The sequence below is a fragment of the Bactrocera dorsalis genome, chromosome 5, assembly GCF_023373825.1.
Source record: "Bactrocera dorsalis isolate Fly_Bdor chromosome 5, ASM2337382v1, whole genome shotgun sequence".
Taxonomy (NCBI): domain Eukaryota; kingdom Metazoa; phylum Arthropoda; class Insecta; order Diptera; family Tephritidae; genus Bactrocera; species Bactrocera dorsalis.
In genome coordinates, this window is record NC_064307.1 from 13,333,365 (window position 1) to 13,348,107 (window position 14,743).

The following is a 14,743-nucleotide window of genomic DNA, read 5'->3' on the forward strand; positions in this document are numbered from 1 at the left end:
TATGTATGTATGTATGTGTGTGTGTATGTATGTATGTATGTATGTATGTATACATTACTATATACGAAAGCAGGTATCTTTTATGAATAGCAAGCGGCAACTTTTCATGGCTGCACGTGTTCGCAGACGCCAAAAAGCTTAGTTAAAGAAGGTCAAGTCTTGATCTTCCAGCCGCAGACAAAGCGGCTTATGAAAGCACAAGAAAACATTTTAAGAAAGGCACAGCAAGAGCCACAGCGTATGAATGAAAAAATAACAAAATTACAATTTAAGATGATAGGCTCAGATACAACCATACTTACTCATATTTATGTATGTATGTATATATTGAAGCTCGAACGCCGGTGCGAAGTTGGCCGCAAGATCCAAAGTGATTATTGTATTTCTATAGACACAAACAGTCCAAAAAAGCGCTGTATATATCTTTATAGATATATGTATGTATGCCTATAGGTATATATGTACATATGTTAAGTGAATTCGCCAGCACGATCGTTCGCACCATTCAAGTCTACAGACGTCAATCAACTCGTCACTTTGAAAGCCAAAGCACTCCTACCGGCTCTTGAGCAGCGTACGAGTGTGTGAGAGAGTCCGTACAAGCAGTAGAGTTACATGGGGTGTATTTTTAGAGATCTTGAATTTCCTAGAGGAACCTATGGACTTAAACAGAGCTTTTTTACTAATTAGATTAGCTTAGGTTAAAAGATTGATTCTAACAGGGATCTCACTTGGATAGCTCGTAGCCGATACGTTTTGGTATCTAGAAATCCTATAATATTGCTCATAACGACCCTCACAAATCAATGAAGCGCTTTGACCCGATCACAAATTGTTGAGACGGCTAACAAGTAAGTTTCGGCATGTCTCCTGGTTCATCGAAGGTATGATTGGCCAGATGTCTCAATCTCAGACTTGCAAAAACTAGACAATGAAAGAGAAAGTGTCTGGACCATCCACTTTCTTCCATACAACTTTGATTGATTGAGTCCGATTGGTTTCTTAGCCTCAATACATGATAGGTATTCATGGATGATAAACTTCTTACCAATGGGTCTTCGCTTTAACTTTTTCCACGTTTTCTTCGAAATAAAACTTCATAACTCTAACAAAAGCACCCTTTATACATATATATCCATAAACATAGGTTTACACTACGATCACGCCGCACAATCGCGCGCTAAATTATCAGCTTCATTGATCAAATGAAAATTGTTGCTCGACATCACATTGGCATAGTCAAATTGTTGCCGCTTCGCAGACAATCAAGCGTTTTGACTGCTGCAGATACCACAGATATCTGCTGTACATATCCACAAGTATATGTGTAAGGCTGAGCTGCAATGAAAGCCGCTTTCGGCAGAAGGTGATCGCACAATCGATTGTGTGATCAGACGATTAATGAATCGGGAGCAAATTTTACGCTACGCTGAGCTCTATGTAAAGCAATAGTCTTGGTATGCCATGGCAGTGAGTGGTGCAACACTCGTATGTTGTTGTATGTAGATTCCACGGTATGATATTACATCGGAGAATTCATATGAAGCGCTTGCGTTAGCGATAGGTAATGAGTTCGACTGCTTTGGTACGAGGAATGGACAGAAAATTAAGCGATTGAAGTTAGATTCAGATGAAGGGAATGTGAGTTGACAATTTATTCTGTAGTTGACAATTGCTGGAAGGACGATGAGTTGGAAACATCTCGACATTTTCGTCTGCACTGTCCAGCTTCCACTAGAGCAAGGTTCGAGAACCCGTTATTTTTGAAGACATAATCCAGCCAGGGAACTTTACGAAACTTCATTCGATATCCTAACTTCCTCACCTGCCTTCGTAAACACATATATATGTTTGTAATACGACTGCACTGAAGCAAAACGATTACATGCTCTTTTTCGGATGGATTTATCGCTGACATGCGGCCAAGCCAATCGTTCGTCGGCACGTTGTGACGTCTTTCAGTGCTTTGTGCTTTGGTGCATTCATACCTTTTTAGCTCCCACTTTGCGCTTGATAGTTTTTATATTGGGAGCAGGCACCTAGCACACATACACACACCGACGTACTTACAGAGCGTGCGGGCGATCGATTTCGGTACGGTGTTCAGTGGCGCACAAACGCAGTACTTGTTGGGGTCTTTGGCGGCACACAGCTGTGCAAATATCGCCCGTTTCCCAGCGAGTCAGTCAGTCATCCAGTCGGTTGGCTTGATAGCGACTACCAACCCACTACTCATTGCATTCTGTGCCATTGAATTTCACTCAACGTCACTTCAGAGCACTCCACCCGAACGCAACGTGCATTTCAATAGCAATCAACGGCGTCAGTCGCCTTTGTGTATTTAGTCAACTTCAACAGCTTCGACACTGGTGCGATCGACAAGATCGTTGGGGATCGTTATGGCGGCAGGCAAAGTCGTGACCCACGATCGCTGAACCTTTTTATGTGGTGAGCTTTTTCGTACGGACTTCCGCAGCTGTGAAGCTGTCTTTCTATTCTCTTTATTCGTGTATTTGTCGCACGAATTGCGGTTTTCGATATCCACCGTCCAAATACTGAACGAGTGGCCGACGTTGACGGTGGCACTGTCGATGTTAAATTGGCTGTCGTACTGACGTTCCATGGCTTCCACTAAACTTGAGGTTGTACGAAAGCGTTCTTTTGCCAACGCAGGCAGTACCCACTTGAAAGTACAAACATATACAACTGTCCGCCTGGCTTGATGAGTTTGATGGCTTCGTCTTAAATTACAACATTGTTGACCCGCAGCTGTACTACTTATGTATTTGCTATTGTTGTGGTTGTAGTCGGTCGGCATTTAAATACGTAAACGTAATAAAACTGACATCACGAATTACAATTTGAGTGGAGTTTTGTCGACACGCAATCCCCCGCTTTTACTTATGAAGTTCTGCTGTTCTTCGTGTGGGTGTGCGCCAGTGTTGGTATTCGCCTGCGGGAAATTTTTGTTATGCCTTCCTTTTCTTCGTTTGTGCTGGCTTCCTCAATAACTTTTCAGGTGTGGGTGATGATGTAGAGACTTCCAAAGTCCCGGTTTTATTTGGCGGGTAACATGGACTATCAACAAAAATAGAGGGGAAGCTCGGCTGAACATCTAACAAAGAAGTTGATAGTTGAAATTTCGGCTCGGCAGCTTAATATATGTATCTTTATATCAGTAGCGATAAAGGTTGTAGACGGTCCAATAGTTTGTGGATTTCCTTGGATTTTCGATCTGTTTTGCGTGCACAGTCTAAATGGTGAATCCTATTCTATTTTGTTCAGATCTTATATCATTAAGGGTTGTACCTTAAACCCGTAAACTTATATGTTATAGTAACGGTTACAGCTTGCCATATTAAGGTGCTCGAGCTGATTTGAATTATGTCGATTTAAATTATTTTGACTCTGAGAGGTAAACAGTAAATAGGAACCCACAAAAAGAAAACATACGGTAAGCAGCGTTCATCTTTCAGCGGTCAGCGCTATCGACCCCTCAACCACCACGAATTTCATTCACCTTTCCACTAACTCACACATCTACATAAGTATGTATGTCTAGGCATATCTTATATTACCGTGACGATCGGTGAAATTTCGCCATATCATCGTCGTCATCATCGTCATTTCCACTAGTCCGCCCCCACACGACTACCGCAAACCCTTCATTTCTTGCGCTGCCTATAATTATTATGTCTTACATTCACCTCAACTTAGAAAATCACATACCGAAACAACAATGCGCAGCAAGTGAGCCGAGTTGAATGAGCAGTTGAATGGCCAAGTGAGTGATGGCTTGACTTCTAGACCAATGTTGACCTGCCTGGCTGAATAGATGGCGGTATGTATGTAGGTATGTTAGTAAGCTTGGTTGTTGCGCCAGCATATTTTCTCACCATTTAAATGGTTTTGCTCCTGTGTTTGCCAGCTGAAGCGACAAGCCCTTCACGCTGACTTTATGCTTGAAGTCATGGGAACGCACCGATTTTACAGCAAACTTAGACGCATACTCATACACACAAACACTTATTAGTGTTAAGACAGCTGTGACGCCCTGTTGATTGTAGTGTGGGGTCAACTAAGGGCATTGCGATCTTTTGTGAATTTCGAAGCGTGGTGATCACCATAGGTGGGTTATGCACGTGACTACTAGGTGGATAATATGTTTGGCACTTGGACACGGTTTTACTAAAACAAAGCCCTTACCATTCAGAAATAGAAAAAGTTTCCATAAAAGGCCTTGATTTTGCTAATTCAGTTTATTGTGGTCCGATATCGGCGGTTCCGTGAAATGAGCAGTTTCTTGAATAAAATGTCATGAGAAAAATAACAAAAGGATAAAAAGAGTGCTCATCTCAGACGATGAATCATTCATAACACTTTTCATTCCAACAACTCAAGCTCCATCTAATCGGAGGAAATATGTACTAACGGTAGGCTTACATCATTCATTTTCTATTTATGGAGAGTTACAAGTATTTGTTCATTCAAAGAGCGCCAACTTTTAAGCCAACTGCTGAAGTTCCTGTTATGAATCCGCATACCAAACGAAAAGTTTGTTAAAATTTATGAATTCCACACACTACGATTAATTCCATTAAAAACTTAATGCCAATTGATGCAGAAGTGACAAATGGCAGTAAAATATATTTATTATCTTGTGCTCAGTCATACTTAAAACACTTCAGAACAAGAAATATTTTATGGACCGTAAAACGCAATTAGCGATTAAATATTAACTACACCGGCACTAAATGATTTAAATGATATATTTATTGGAATTAAATGCATATTGACATACAATTTATTTTTATTGACGTTTCTATATACACATACAAACATACAAATATACACTCATACATTCATGTTTAATATATGGTATGTATGCATAAACACCCTGGGCGATAAATGCAGAATGAAGTGAGCTCGCTTGGAGATTGATATGGAGCTATAAAAATAAACGGATTTGCATATTTGATATCTAAGTATGCATTTTATGATTATAAGTTAAGGGGTTGTATTCACGTCCAAGTCAGAGAAATACGTGTGTGTGTTTTTTATTGAAGAGACATTTTATTTAATAAATATATCAAAAAATGTACATTTACAGAATTCGTTGGACTCTTTTTGCGATTTATTTTGAAAAGCATGGGATTCCCTTGACTTCGTCCCCTTCAGCTCCTTTAACGAATTTTGTTTTACCTCTTCGATCGACTAAAAACGGGTTCCATGGAGCGGCAATCTTAGTTTGTGGAACAAGAAAAAATCACACGGAGCCAATTCTGGCAAATACAGTTCTTGATCGATGGTTTTCATAGCGACGGTACATTATCATCGTGTAAAATCCATGAATTGTTCTTCCTTTTTGACTCACGTTCTCACGCAACTGCCTCTTTATTGACCGTTTGTCCATCTAGAAAAAATGCATGATGCACCAAGCCACGAATATTGAAAAAAATAATGAGTATCACCTTGATTTTTGAGCGGCTTTGGCGATTTTTTTTTTGTTTTGGCTCCTTTTTTTCTCCATTCCTATGATCTTTGGCTTGTTTGTATGTTAAACTCATAAACCCTTGTCTCATCGGCAGTTATAATGCTCTGCATGAATGCGGGATCGGAATTCGGACGTCCAAAGAGACCTCTTTTTGAAAAAAAATTCAGCTTTTTTGGTAGGAATAGAGCAAGAACGGCTTTCTTATCAAAAATATTCATCAAAACCATTCGAACAGACGCGCGAGAGATATCGAGCTCTCTGGCCACTCGATTGATTTCAATTGGTCATATGTTTGTCCTTTGTGTTATCTATAAACTCCTAAAAGATGGATAACCTCATACTCATAAGTCAACAATGTCAATACCAGCCACTTCGCTGGGTTTGCCAAAGATATTTCAATCTTAATCCGGCGATAAACGAGGAATAGAGAGGAGAAAATGATGAGATGATACCCCTCCATACAGCTTTGGCAAATAGCGCCCGATAAAATATTTAGCCGCCCGCGTGTAAACCTATTGGACAGTGCCCAGTCAGAACACATACAATTGCGGCGAAATTTGCTAAGAGCCAGCAGTTCGGAGGACCTCTTGCTGTTTATTTTAGGCCATAAAAATCTTGCAGTCGCACAAGTTGTGGTTGATGATCAGCCTCTGCTCAGCTCCTTGAAGGTCCAAAGGTCTAGTGTCAGAACGCAAGCACACATGGGCAAACCGACTAGTTTCCAATGAGATGAAATTAAGGAAAGGGTGTCCTCCTTAACAAGTTCATTTCTAATGTGGTCATGAACTCCTTGACTAGTTTTCAGCGCACAGTCAGGGAGCTCAAAGCCAACCAATATTCAATATTCGATCAACATAATCGTCCAACAAAGTCAACAATGGATAGATTTCATTTACTCTATTGAATAATGCGAATCCTTAGGATCGCCGTACAGTGCGCATTGAGAACGTTCTTGCTGCTGTGAAGAAGAGTATCGTAGAAGACCCCGATGAGTCCATCCGCCATCGCGTGCAACAATTTGAGCTGTGCCCATCCACTTTATGGAAGATTTTGTGGAAGGATTTCGACTTGCGGGCTTACAAAATTCAAATCTCGGCGAACTTGAAGCTGAACGACCATTAGACCGATTCAAATCTGAAGGCCACTGAACCTGTTTTTCACAAGAATTTTTTTTTCAGCTAAAACTTTCTTTTGGAATGAGTACGTTAATAAATAAAATTGTCGCGTTTTGGGTGATGACAATCCAAAAGCCGTTGTTGAGACGCCGTTACATACCCAAAAGTCACTGTTTAGTGTGCTATATGGGCAGAGGGAATCATTGGTCCAAATATCATCAAAACTGAAGCTAGTCATAATATTACAGTCAATGGGGACGCTATAGATCGCCAATTACTGTTTATTGCTTGAATTGGGGGATGTTGATGGGGACGACTTTTGGTTCCAACAAGACCGTACACATGTCATGCAACCAATGAAACAATAATACATCATCAGATGATGATTTATTAGTCTAGGGTTTAACAAATTTGGTCTTTATTTTATTCCGAATCAAATATGTATAACCTCAAACTATAGCACTTTCAAGCTATGAGTCAGAGAACGTTTATAGCATGCCTCGTTGATGGGGGAGTTAAACGATCGATCGCGAAATCTCGCCAACTGTCGTAAGTCATAAATCATTCGACCGCAATATGAGCACTTATGCCTCAGAGATATACAATCTCCATTCAACTGTAAACAAATGTAGATCACGCGAGCGAGTGTGCGCTCATAAACCGGTACCGGCGTTGCGCTATTTATGCACCAAGTGTAAGAGCGCATGCATACGAGTGTGCCTACAGTGCGGGTGATGAATATGTAAACGCGCGCAATTTACCGTTTGGCTACTGCCACCGCCATCTTTTTAATGCCAAGGTGAGGTGCACACAGCTGAGATTGAGACTGCGTCTGAGACGGCTGCTCAGCTGAGTTTGGCGCTTGACATGCGGCAAGGTAATCGATCATGACGATCGTCGGTTAAGTGATACAGAAACAATAGCAATGTTCGCGAATAACTACAACAACTGTAAAAATTGCGAATAAAATGCGAAAATCGCTGAAAATTGTGCTGAGCATGCGCACCGATGGCGTCACTGTTGAGGTGCAGCGATTTGTAATTGAAATAAAATTAAATTTGAATACAACGCGGGCTAATGAAGCGCGAATGTGAACGTGAAAATAATAAAAACACGTAAAAAAAAATAATAATAAAAAAATAATAATAGACAAAATCAAAGATTTAACAAGCAGTTAGCCCAGCAGTCGGCTGGTGATTAATCAATCAGCACTCGAACGCGTTTGCATTCACCGTAATAATAATGCGTTGCCATCAAGGCATAAATAAATAATATTGTTGGAGTTTGTGATGTTTGGGGTTTCGGGATTTGAAAATTGAATTTTCGGGATCCCGAAATATTTGAATTAGTTTCGATAAAAATACGTTGCACATCGTGTTGTACACGATTTCGGGATTTGAAAACTTTTAATTCTCGGGATCCCGAAATATTTGAATTAGCTTCGGAAAAAATACGTCGCCATTCAATTAAAAAAAGACAGTACATTTTCTGTGGGACGGTATTTCGGGATTTGCAAAATTTAATATTCGGGATCCCGAAACAATTGAACTAGTTTCGGAAATAATAAGTAGATATTAAATCATGAAACAGCAATGATTTTTGTGCAGTTCGGAATTTTGATAATGAAAACTTAATTTTAGGGATCCCGAAAAATTTGATGTTACTTATATGTATATACATACATATGTATGTACAGTATCGGACAAAACATTTGCAACTGAAATATGGTATTGAAAATAATGTCGATTACACAGAAAATAATTGCCGGAAACCTATTATTTTAATTTTATTTTAAATATTGGATCTTAATTAAGGTAAACCACGCAAGTTTAATAATATTTTTCAGTTCATTTGTTTAATGTATATAAAAAAACATCTATATTCAATAAGACAAAACAATTGCAACTCAAAGAAAAGGGTTCACTATTTTTAATGAAATAAAAGAAAAACTTAGTATTTTGTAGCAAACTCATTACTCTCAATAACTGCTTTGCATCGCAGCGGCATTGAAGCTGTAAGGTCATCCACTAAGGTTTGGGGTATATTTCTCTATGCCTCCAGGGCCCTTTGGAAAAACTGATCAGTATTTGACACCTTACTGCGATCAATTTTTTTTTTTACAATTTTCCTTAAATTTTCTTTGAGATTAAGGCCTGGGGACTGTGGAGGCCACTGCATTACATCCACTTTATTCCTCTGTAATCACGATTTTAGGGCCTATGTCATATGCTTCGGGTCGTTGTTCTGGTGGAAGACTCACTTAAGTGGCATTTCCCATTCACCATGTGGCAACATTACGGTTTCCAGAATGTCTTTGTAAACGAACCGATCCATGGTACCATTAATACGATGAAGCGGCCCCAAACCAGAAGCAGAAAAGCATTCCCAGACCATAACATAACAACTATGCTTGACTATTTGTAGGCAATAGAAATTTTTAAGACGCTTATTTCGTGGGCGTCGAACGAAACTCACACCATCACTTCCTACCAAATTAAATTTGGACTAATCACTAAAAAGAACAGTTTTCCTCTTGCTTGTTGGCCATTCTAGATGATTTTTGGCGAACACAATCGTTTTAGCTGGTTACGTTTGCTAATAAGCGGTTTCTTCTCTGGTCGGTAACTGTGTAAATCAGCGTTATTTAGGCGATGAGCGACCGTTCTTGAGTACATTGGTAACCCAAGCTCCTTTACCAAGTGCGGAGCGCTTTAAAATGGAAATTTTTTTATCTCCCTTACAATTGAGCTGCCAGTTTTTTCATCAGTTTTTCTTGGTCGGCGACCACGATGCACTACTTCGACAGTTTTGTTCCTAATAAAGTTCGAAATTATTCGTGAGATTTATTACTTGTGAATTGTGTACTTTACAGAAATTTCTTTTTGAGAAGTTCCGTTATTATAATCACCAATAAAACGTGATCGGAGTGCTTCACCGAATTTATTTAGAGCCAATACTTTTTTTGTAAAAAAATTTAAAATAAAAACATTTTTTCGCAAAAATTCAGAGCAGAAAGTATGCTCAGTAAATGTTCTAATTAATTGAAACTCAATACCGTTAGAAAAAGAAACAAACAAAGGAGAAAAGAAATGAACAATACAGAGTTGCAATTGTTTTGTCGCGGCGTACATTTGAAATTTTTTTCAAATATAACCAACAAAATAAAAAAAAAGATTGCGATAAACGTTGCCAAATATGTCACTATAATGCTGTAAATTTAAAAACAAGAAACAAAAAGGAATTTGAAAGAAAAGTAGCATTGCAAGACAAAAAAATGTAGAACGTCGGTTTAGTTGCAAATGTTTTGTCCGATACTGTATATTGGCAGTAGATCATGAAATAATAAAGTATTTTTTGAAGTTCGGGATTTTTATATGTATGTATTTAATTTTCGGGAACTCAAAATATTTGAATTAGTTCTGAAAAGGGATTGATTTAGGTGCAGTTTGCCCGAAAATGCCGAAATGCAAATAACGAAGTTGAGTTCCTAAATAACGAGATTCCGATACTAATCTTCTTAACAGCCTCAAAACACTCGAAACACAAATCCCGAAAGTTGAGTCCCGAAATTTCGGGATCCCGAGACTGAACTGCTTAATAGCGGCAAAACAAATATGATTCCTAAATATCTATTTGCATACATACATATGGATATTTATGAGTGTAACCCTATCTCTCGCAAAGAAACTGCAATTTGCTTACACAAAGGTACACACATCATTTACATACATATGTTCATACATGTATGCAAATATATGCAACAAATATGCATAAACAGAAATAAAATTGCGCCAAGCGCATGCATGTGTGAGTTGGCGTGCAGTGGGAGTTGACCGTGATCGCTTGTCTGCGGTGGCTTATGGGTGCGTTTGCGGCAGGGCCAGCCGCCGAATGCAACGAGTCACCGGCTCGTTCTGTTGCTCTTGCTGTTGCTGTTGTATAAGAACAGGCTATTGCTGGCGCGATCACTTAAGAATTTCACTCGTTTCTTTTTATTAGCACCTTAGCACACCTGCAACACGCAACGGCGTAGTGGCAGCGTAACCGGTCATCAGCCGCTCACCGCATGCTTGGCATTGCAACCATTGTTGTTGTGGTTGTTGTTGCTATTAATGCAATTTTTATTGGCAACATGCAACTCACAAGTCGTCCACGTGTGGTATGATATGAACGGTGGTTGTTGTTGCTGCTTGTAATTGAAGTCAAATGAGCGCGCCAACATTCGCTTGGCACTTGTGTACACACTGTGATATACATATGCACATATTTACGCTGTATATATTGTATTTATTCTACACTTCACAGCTGCACGATGCACTTAAGCGCTTAAGTTGCTCTTGTTGTTGCATTTACGGCTACGGCATTTTATTGCTTCGACATCATTGTTTTCGGCCAAGTGTTTCATATGTTATTGCTGCCGTGATTGGCGCGCTTCTTCCTTAAATGGGCTGCCGCTGTCGTTGGCGGCGACTGCGACGTCAGTAACGGCATTGGCGTCGCCATTGCATGCTTATGGACGCACCAAAAATGGCGCTGAACTGGAATTTGCTTTTAAGTCGCGCTGGTATGCGGTCCAGTGATTGCCGATCACAGATCAATTGAACATCTGGTGCGTGATTTTTAGCGGTTGGTGAATACAATATGATATGGACTAGTATGTATGTGCGCTTATGTATATGTAAATATTATGCAGTTGACACCGGTTATAATATTATTTTAGATTTTAATAATAACAGTTTGGAGAAAGTAACGAGGTAACCCTATTTGTTTGCTTTGGATTAAGACCTTTTGAAAAATTTCAGTGAGGATGGTATGTACCGACCAGAACAAATGGTAATCAGAAGGGACATTACAAGGCGAGCGAGAGAAAACTTTCCAGCCCTTGTTTTCAAAATAGGTTTTAACTGGTCTTGTAGCAAGAAGCCGAACGTTGTCATGGTGAAAAAGTATAGCCTCAGAATGTTCTTCTGATCTTACCGCATCATAGATTTTGTGTTTTGTCGTTGATTTGGTTGGTTTGCCAAGTTTCACATTTGATTTCACGATTCAGGGTTGTCGTAATGGATACATTTTTCATCACCAGTCACAATAAAAAGCAAAACATCTTAATTTTGTAGAATTCAAGCAGCATTTCTGACTTGCAAATGGCCAATCCTTGGCTACAAATCATTTGTTTCCTGATTTCCTTGCTTTTGAATGTATCCAACTGATTTTAAACGTTTTGAACATGGCTACTCGAGTGACTCCCAAAGATTTTGCGAGCTCTTCTTTTGCTTGACAACAATCTTCGTCGATTAGGTCTTCCTGTTCCCCATTTTGAAACTCTTATTTTCAAAGTCTCCCAGAACGTACTTCGTCTGACAAGCTAAATTCACCACTTTTAAATCGTTTAAACGACTTAGCTATCAGTCTAAATGGATTCTGTGCAGATAATTTTGTGCCATTTATGATTTGCCCGTTTACGGCAATTTTCGATGATCCAGTGCAGCATTTCGGCTACAGTCTGCTAAATGCTGTCTTCGAGCGCGACGAGCGTTGCTGATCGATTGGCGTGTACCTTTGATTAACATTGATGTAGGATGATGATGGGAATACTGGCTGGTCACTGTATGGTGGCGACACAAGCCCGCAGGATGGGGCTGACAGATCAAGAAGGGTGCAGGAAATGTCTAGAGAAGGGCACCAGGGAAACAATGAAGCATCTCTTGTGCATTGGCAAGACTACGCTGTAAGCATCTGGGGTCTCCACAGTATGATACACTGGAGAAGGTATCCACAGTGAGGCCGCATAGTTTGTTAAAATTCGCGTCAAGCGCAGGCATTCTAAATGATGACTAATCCTCTTAGATTTGGTAAGAGAACTCCATCTGATATCGCAAAGGACCAAACTGGTCTATGCGTGGGTTATTGGCCGACCAGATTAACCTGACCTAACCTAACCAGATTAACATTAATCCAGAGAAAATAGTCTAGAGGCGTTAAATCGCATGATCTTGACGGCCATTTGTTTGCACTTTTTCTTGAAATTAACGCGACGCCAACTTTGCAAGCAACGTAACAATGTTTAGACGTGAAATATGAGGCGGCGCATCGTCTTGTTGGAAACAATATAATAATAAATAATATCCGTCGATTTCATCAAATTGTGGGAAAAAGTCGGTCAACATCTTATTTTAAGGCTTGATATTGATGGTTACGGAATTTCCTGTCTCAAAGGAAATAAGGCCCGATGATGCAGCCATACCAGAATTAGCAACAAACGATACATTTTTGGGACTGCAATAGGGTTTCCTGAATGCCACGACACCCAATAGCGACAATTCTCTTTGTTGACGAAGCCATTTACCCAGAAGTAAGGCTTATATGAGAATATGATTTTTCCATAAATATTTTTTCAACGATTTTTTCGAGAACGTGAATTTGTGTAATAAACTTAGACAACTTCCAAGCGTTATACCTAAGTGAAACGTGACATGATGAAATGGCAAACCTTACGGAACGGACTTTTTACACAAAACCGTAAATGAGGATGACAGCCACGAGCCTTATTGGTAGACGCTGTAGCTTGGGGTTAGCCGAAGTTAACATTTTTTCTTGTGCTAATTACTTATGAAAGAATATATCCGTTTTAATAATGCATACATATGTTAAACACTATTAACTGTAAATTAATGACAAGCTCGTGAAACCCACAAGATTGGAGAGTTACGAACTAATTTGTACCACACTCCGCGTAGCCAAACAAACTGTACGCTGTAAGGCAGAAAAACACAAATAAATAACAAATGAAATATAATATGGCAACACTTACTCTCTCCAGAGCGACAAATATGGGCTTCCAAAGCGCAACTATGCGAAAAGGTGCGTCTAACACCGTTATATTCAGCACAAACGGGGCTATAAATCTCTATACAGGCGTCAACGCACTTTTCCTGACACTCTTCTTTGGTGACTTCTCGCAACTCTGTCGAAGGCGAAATAATTAGATATGCATAAGTATGTTACAATTCACAGCTTATTTAGTTACAACGGTACTTTAAAAGTCGCTCTAACCTTCTCGTTTACTATTTAGACGCTGACAATTTTCATTTTTCAAGTGACAGCCATTTCGCCACACAAAACACTTGCTGCCATCCGTGGACCAGACGACTTCTTCAACATCTGCACATCTGTATGCTATCGGACAGGGTCGCTCATGTGCAGCGGCTAAAATACAACCCACCAACAACAGCGTTAGTCCATAATTAGGGAGGAGCGTTTCCAAGCCACGTTTGCACATTTTTTAAGGAAAATTATTATTTTTGGCAAATTCTGTTTTCTTTATTAACTTTTATTTTAGGTAAGTCTGCTCTAGGCGGCTGGCGTTCTGTTTCTGTTGTGCATTTTAGTTTTCGTTGGCACTGTTATTATTTGCTTTCATCATTCGCAATTATCTGTATTTAAAATTTATTTTTGCACTATTGTTTTTGTATTTACATATATACGCGCACTTGTAGTTATATGGGAAAACCAAAGCACAGACGTGCCCGCAAAGTTTAAAAAATCACCGGCACAATCAGCAATTTTTTATTAATTAAAAGTATTTGTTGTAAACGAATAACAATAAAGATACGCGATATATATCCACATATATTATTTGCATTCAACAGATGTTCATGATCATACAAAGAAGAATGCAATACTCTGATAAATATGTACTAGTAGTCTCTACAGTATGCCCTTGGAAAAATTAACTGGTCAAAAGTAAAAAATTCAGATAGTTTCCCTGAGGCTAGTCACTTTATAGGATAACCTAAAAACCTTCGATTATTGGGTATTAAAAAAAATAAAATTCTAAATATATTCTTCAAAATCTATGTCGTCCCCCTCAAAGTAATCTCCTTTGGCTCAATCCTCAAAACAGTTGTTAAAGTCAATTACCGGAGTAGCCTTCAATTCACGTAGCGATTCAAGTTTAATGAGGTGGTTCGAACAAAAGTGACTTTTACAAAATATCTTCGATATTAAGTATATAATATTTAAGAACTAGAAGCCACACAAATTCTGAAATTCCAAAATTCTCACAATACGGTCTGAGGATTGATATTAAATGCCCGAATTGGTTTGAAAATTTGGAGAAATAAGTTACATTCAA

At 39.2% G+C, this 14,743-nt stretch overlaps 2 protein-coding genes across 2 annotated transcripts in view; one reads left to right on the plus strand and one right to left on the minus strand.

Annotated features, from left to right (window-relative positions):
• The window catches only part of LOC105224421 (putative uncharacterized protein DDB_G0271606), a 632,600-nt gene that overhangs the window by 77,601 nt on the left and 540,256 nt on the right, over positions 1–14,743 (plus strand). The gene's annotated exons all lie outside the window — the stretch shown is intronic.
• On the minus strand, positions 13,136–13,970 carry LOC105224461 (U-Kazal-Dg21.2). Its single transcript, XM_049459109.1, has 3 exons — positions 13,663–13,970; positions 13,421–13,573; positions 13,136–13,362 (listed from the first exon to the last, which is right to left on the minus strand). The coding sequence occupies exons 1-3, from the start codon at positions 13,886–13,888 to the stop codon at positions 13,322–13,324; spliced, it is 420 nt and encodes a 139-aa protein (XP_049315066.1). The 5' UTR covers positions 13,889–13,970; the 3' UTR covers positions 13,136–13,321.

Excerpts from the sequence above, each read along its gene's own strand:
- LOC105224461 (XM_049459109.1), bottom strand. The coding sequence starts at position 13,888 with ATGTGCAAACGTGGCTTGGAAACGCTCCTCCCTAATTATGGACTAACG. Across the intron at positions 13,574-13,662 it reads TCTAAATAGTAAACGAGAAG|AGTTGCGAGAAGTCACCAAA; the intron begins GTTAGAGCGACT and ends CGCCTTCGACAG. Across the intron at positions 13,363-13,420 it reads TATTTGTCGCTCTGGAGAGA|CGTACAGTTTGTTTGGCTAC; the intron begins GTAAGTGTTGCC and ends TCTGCCTTACAG.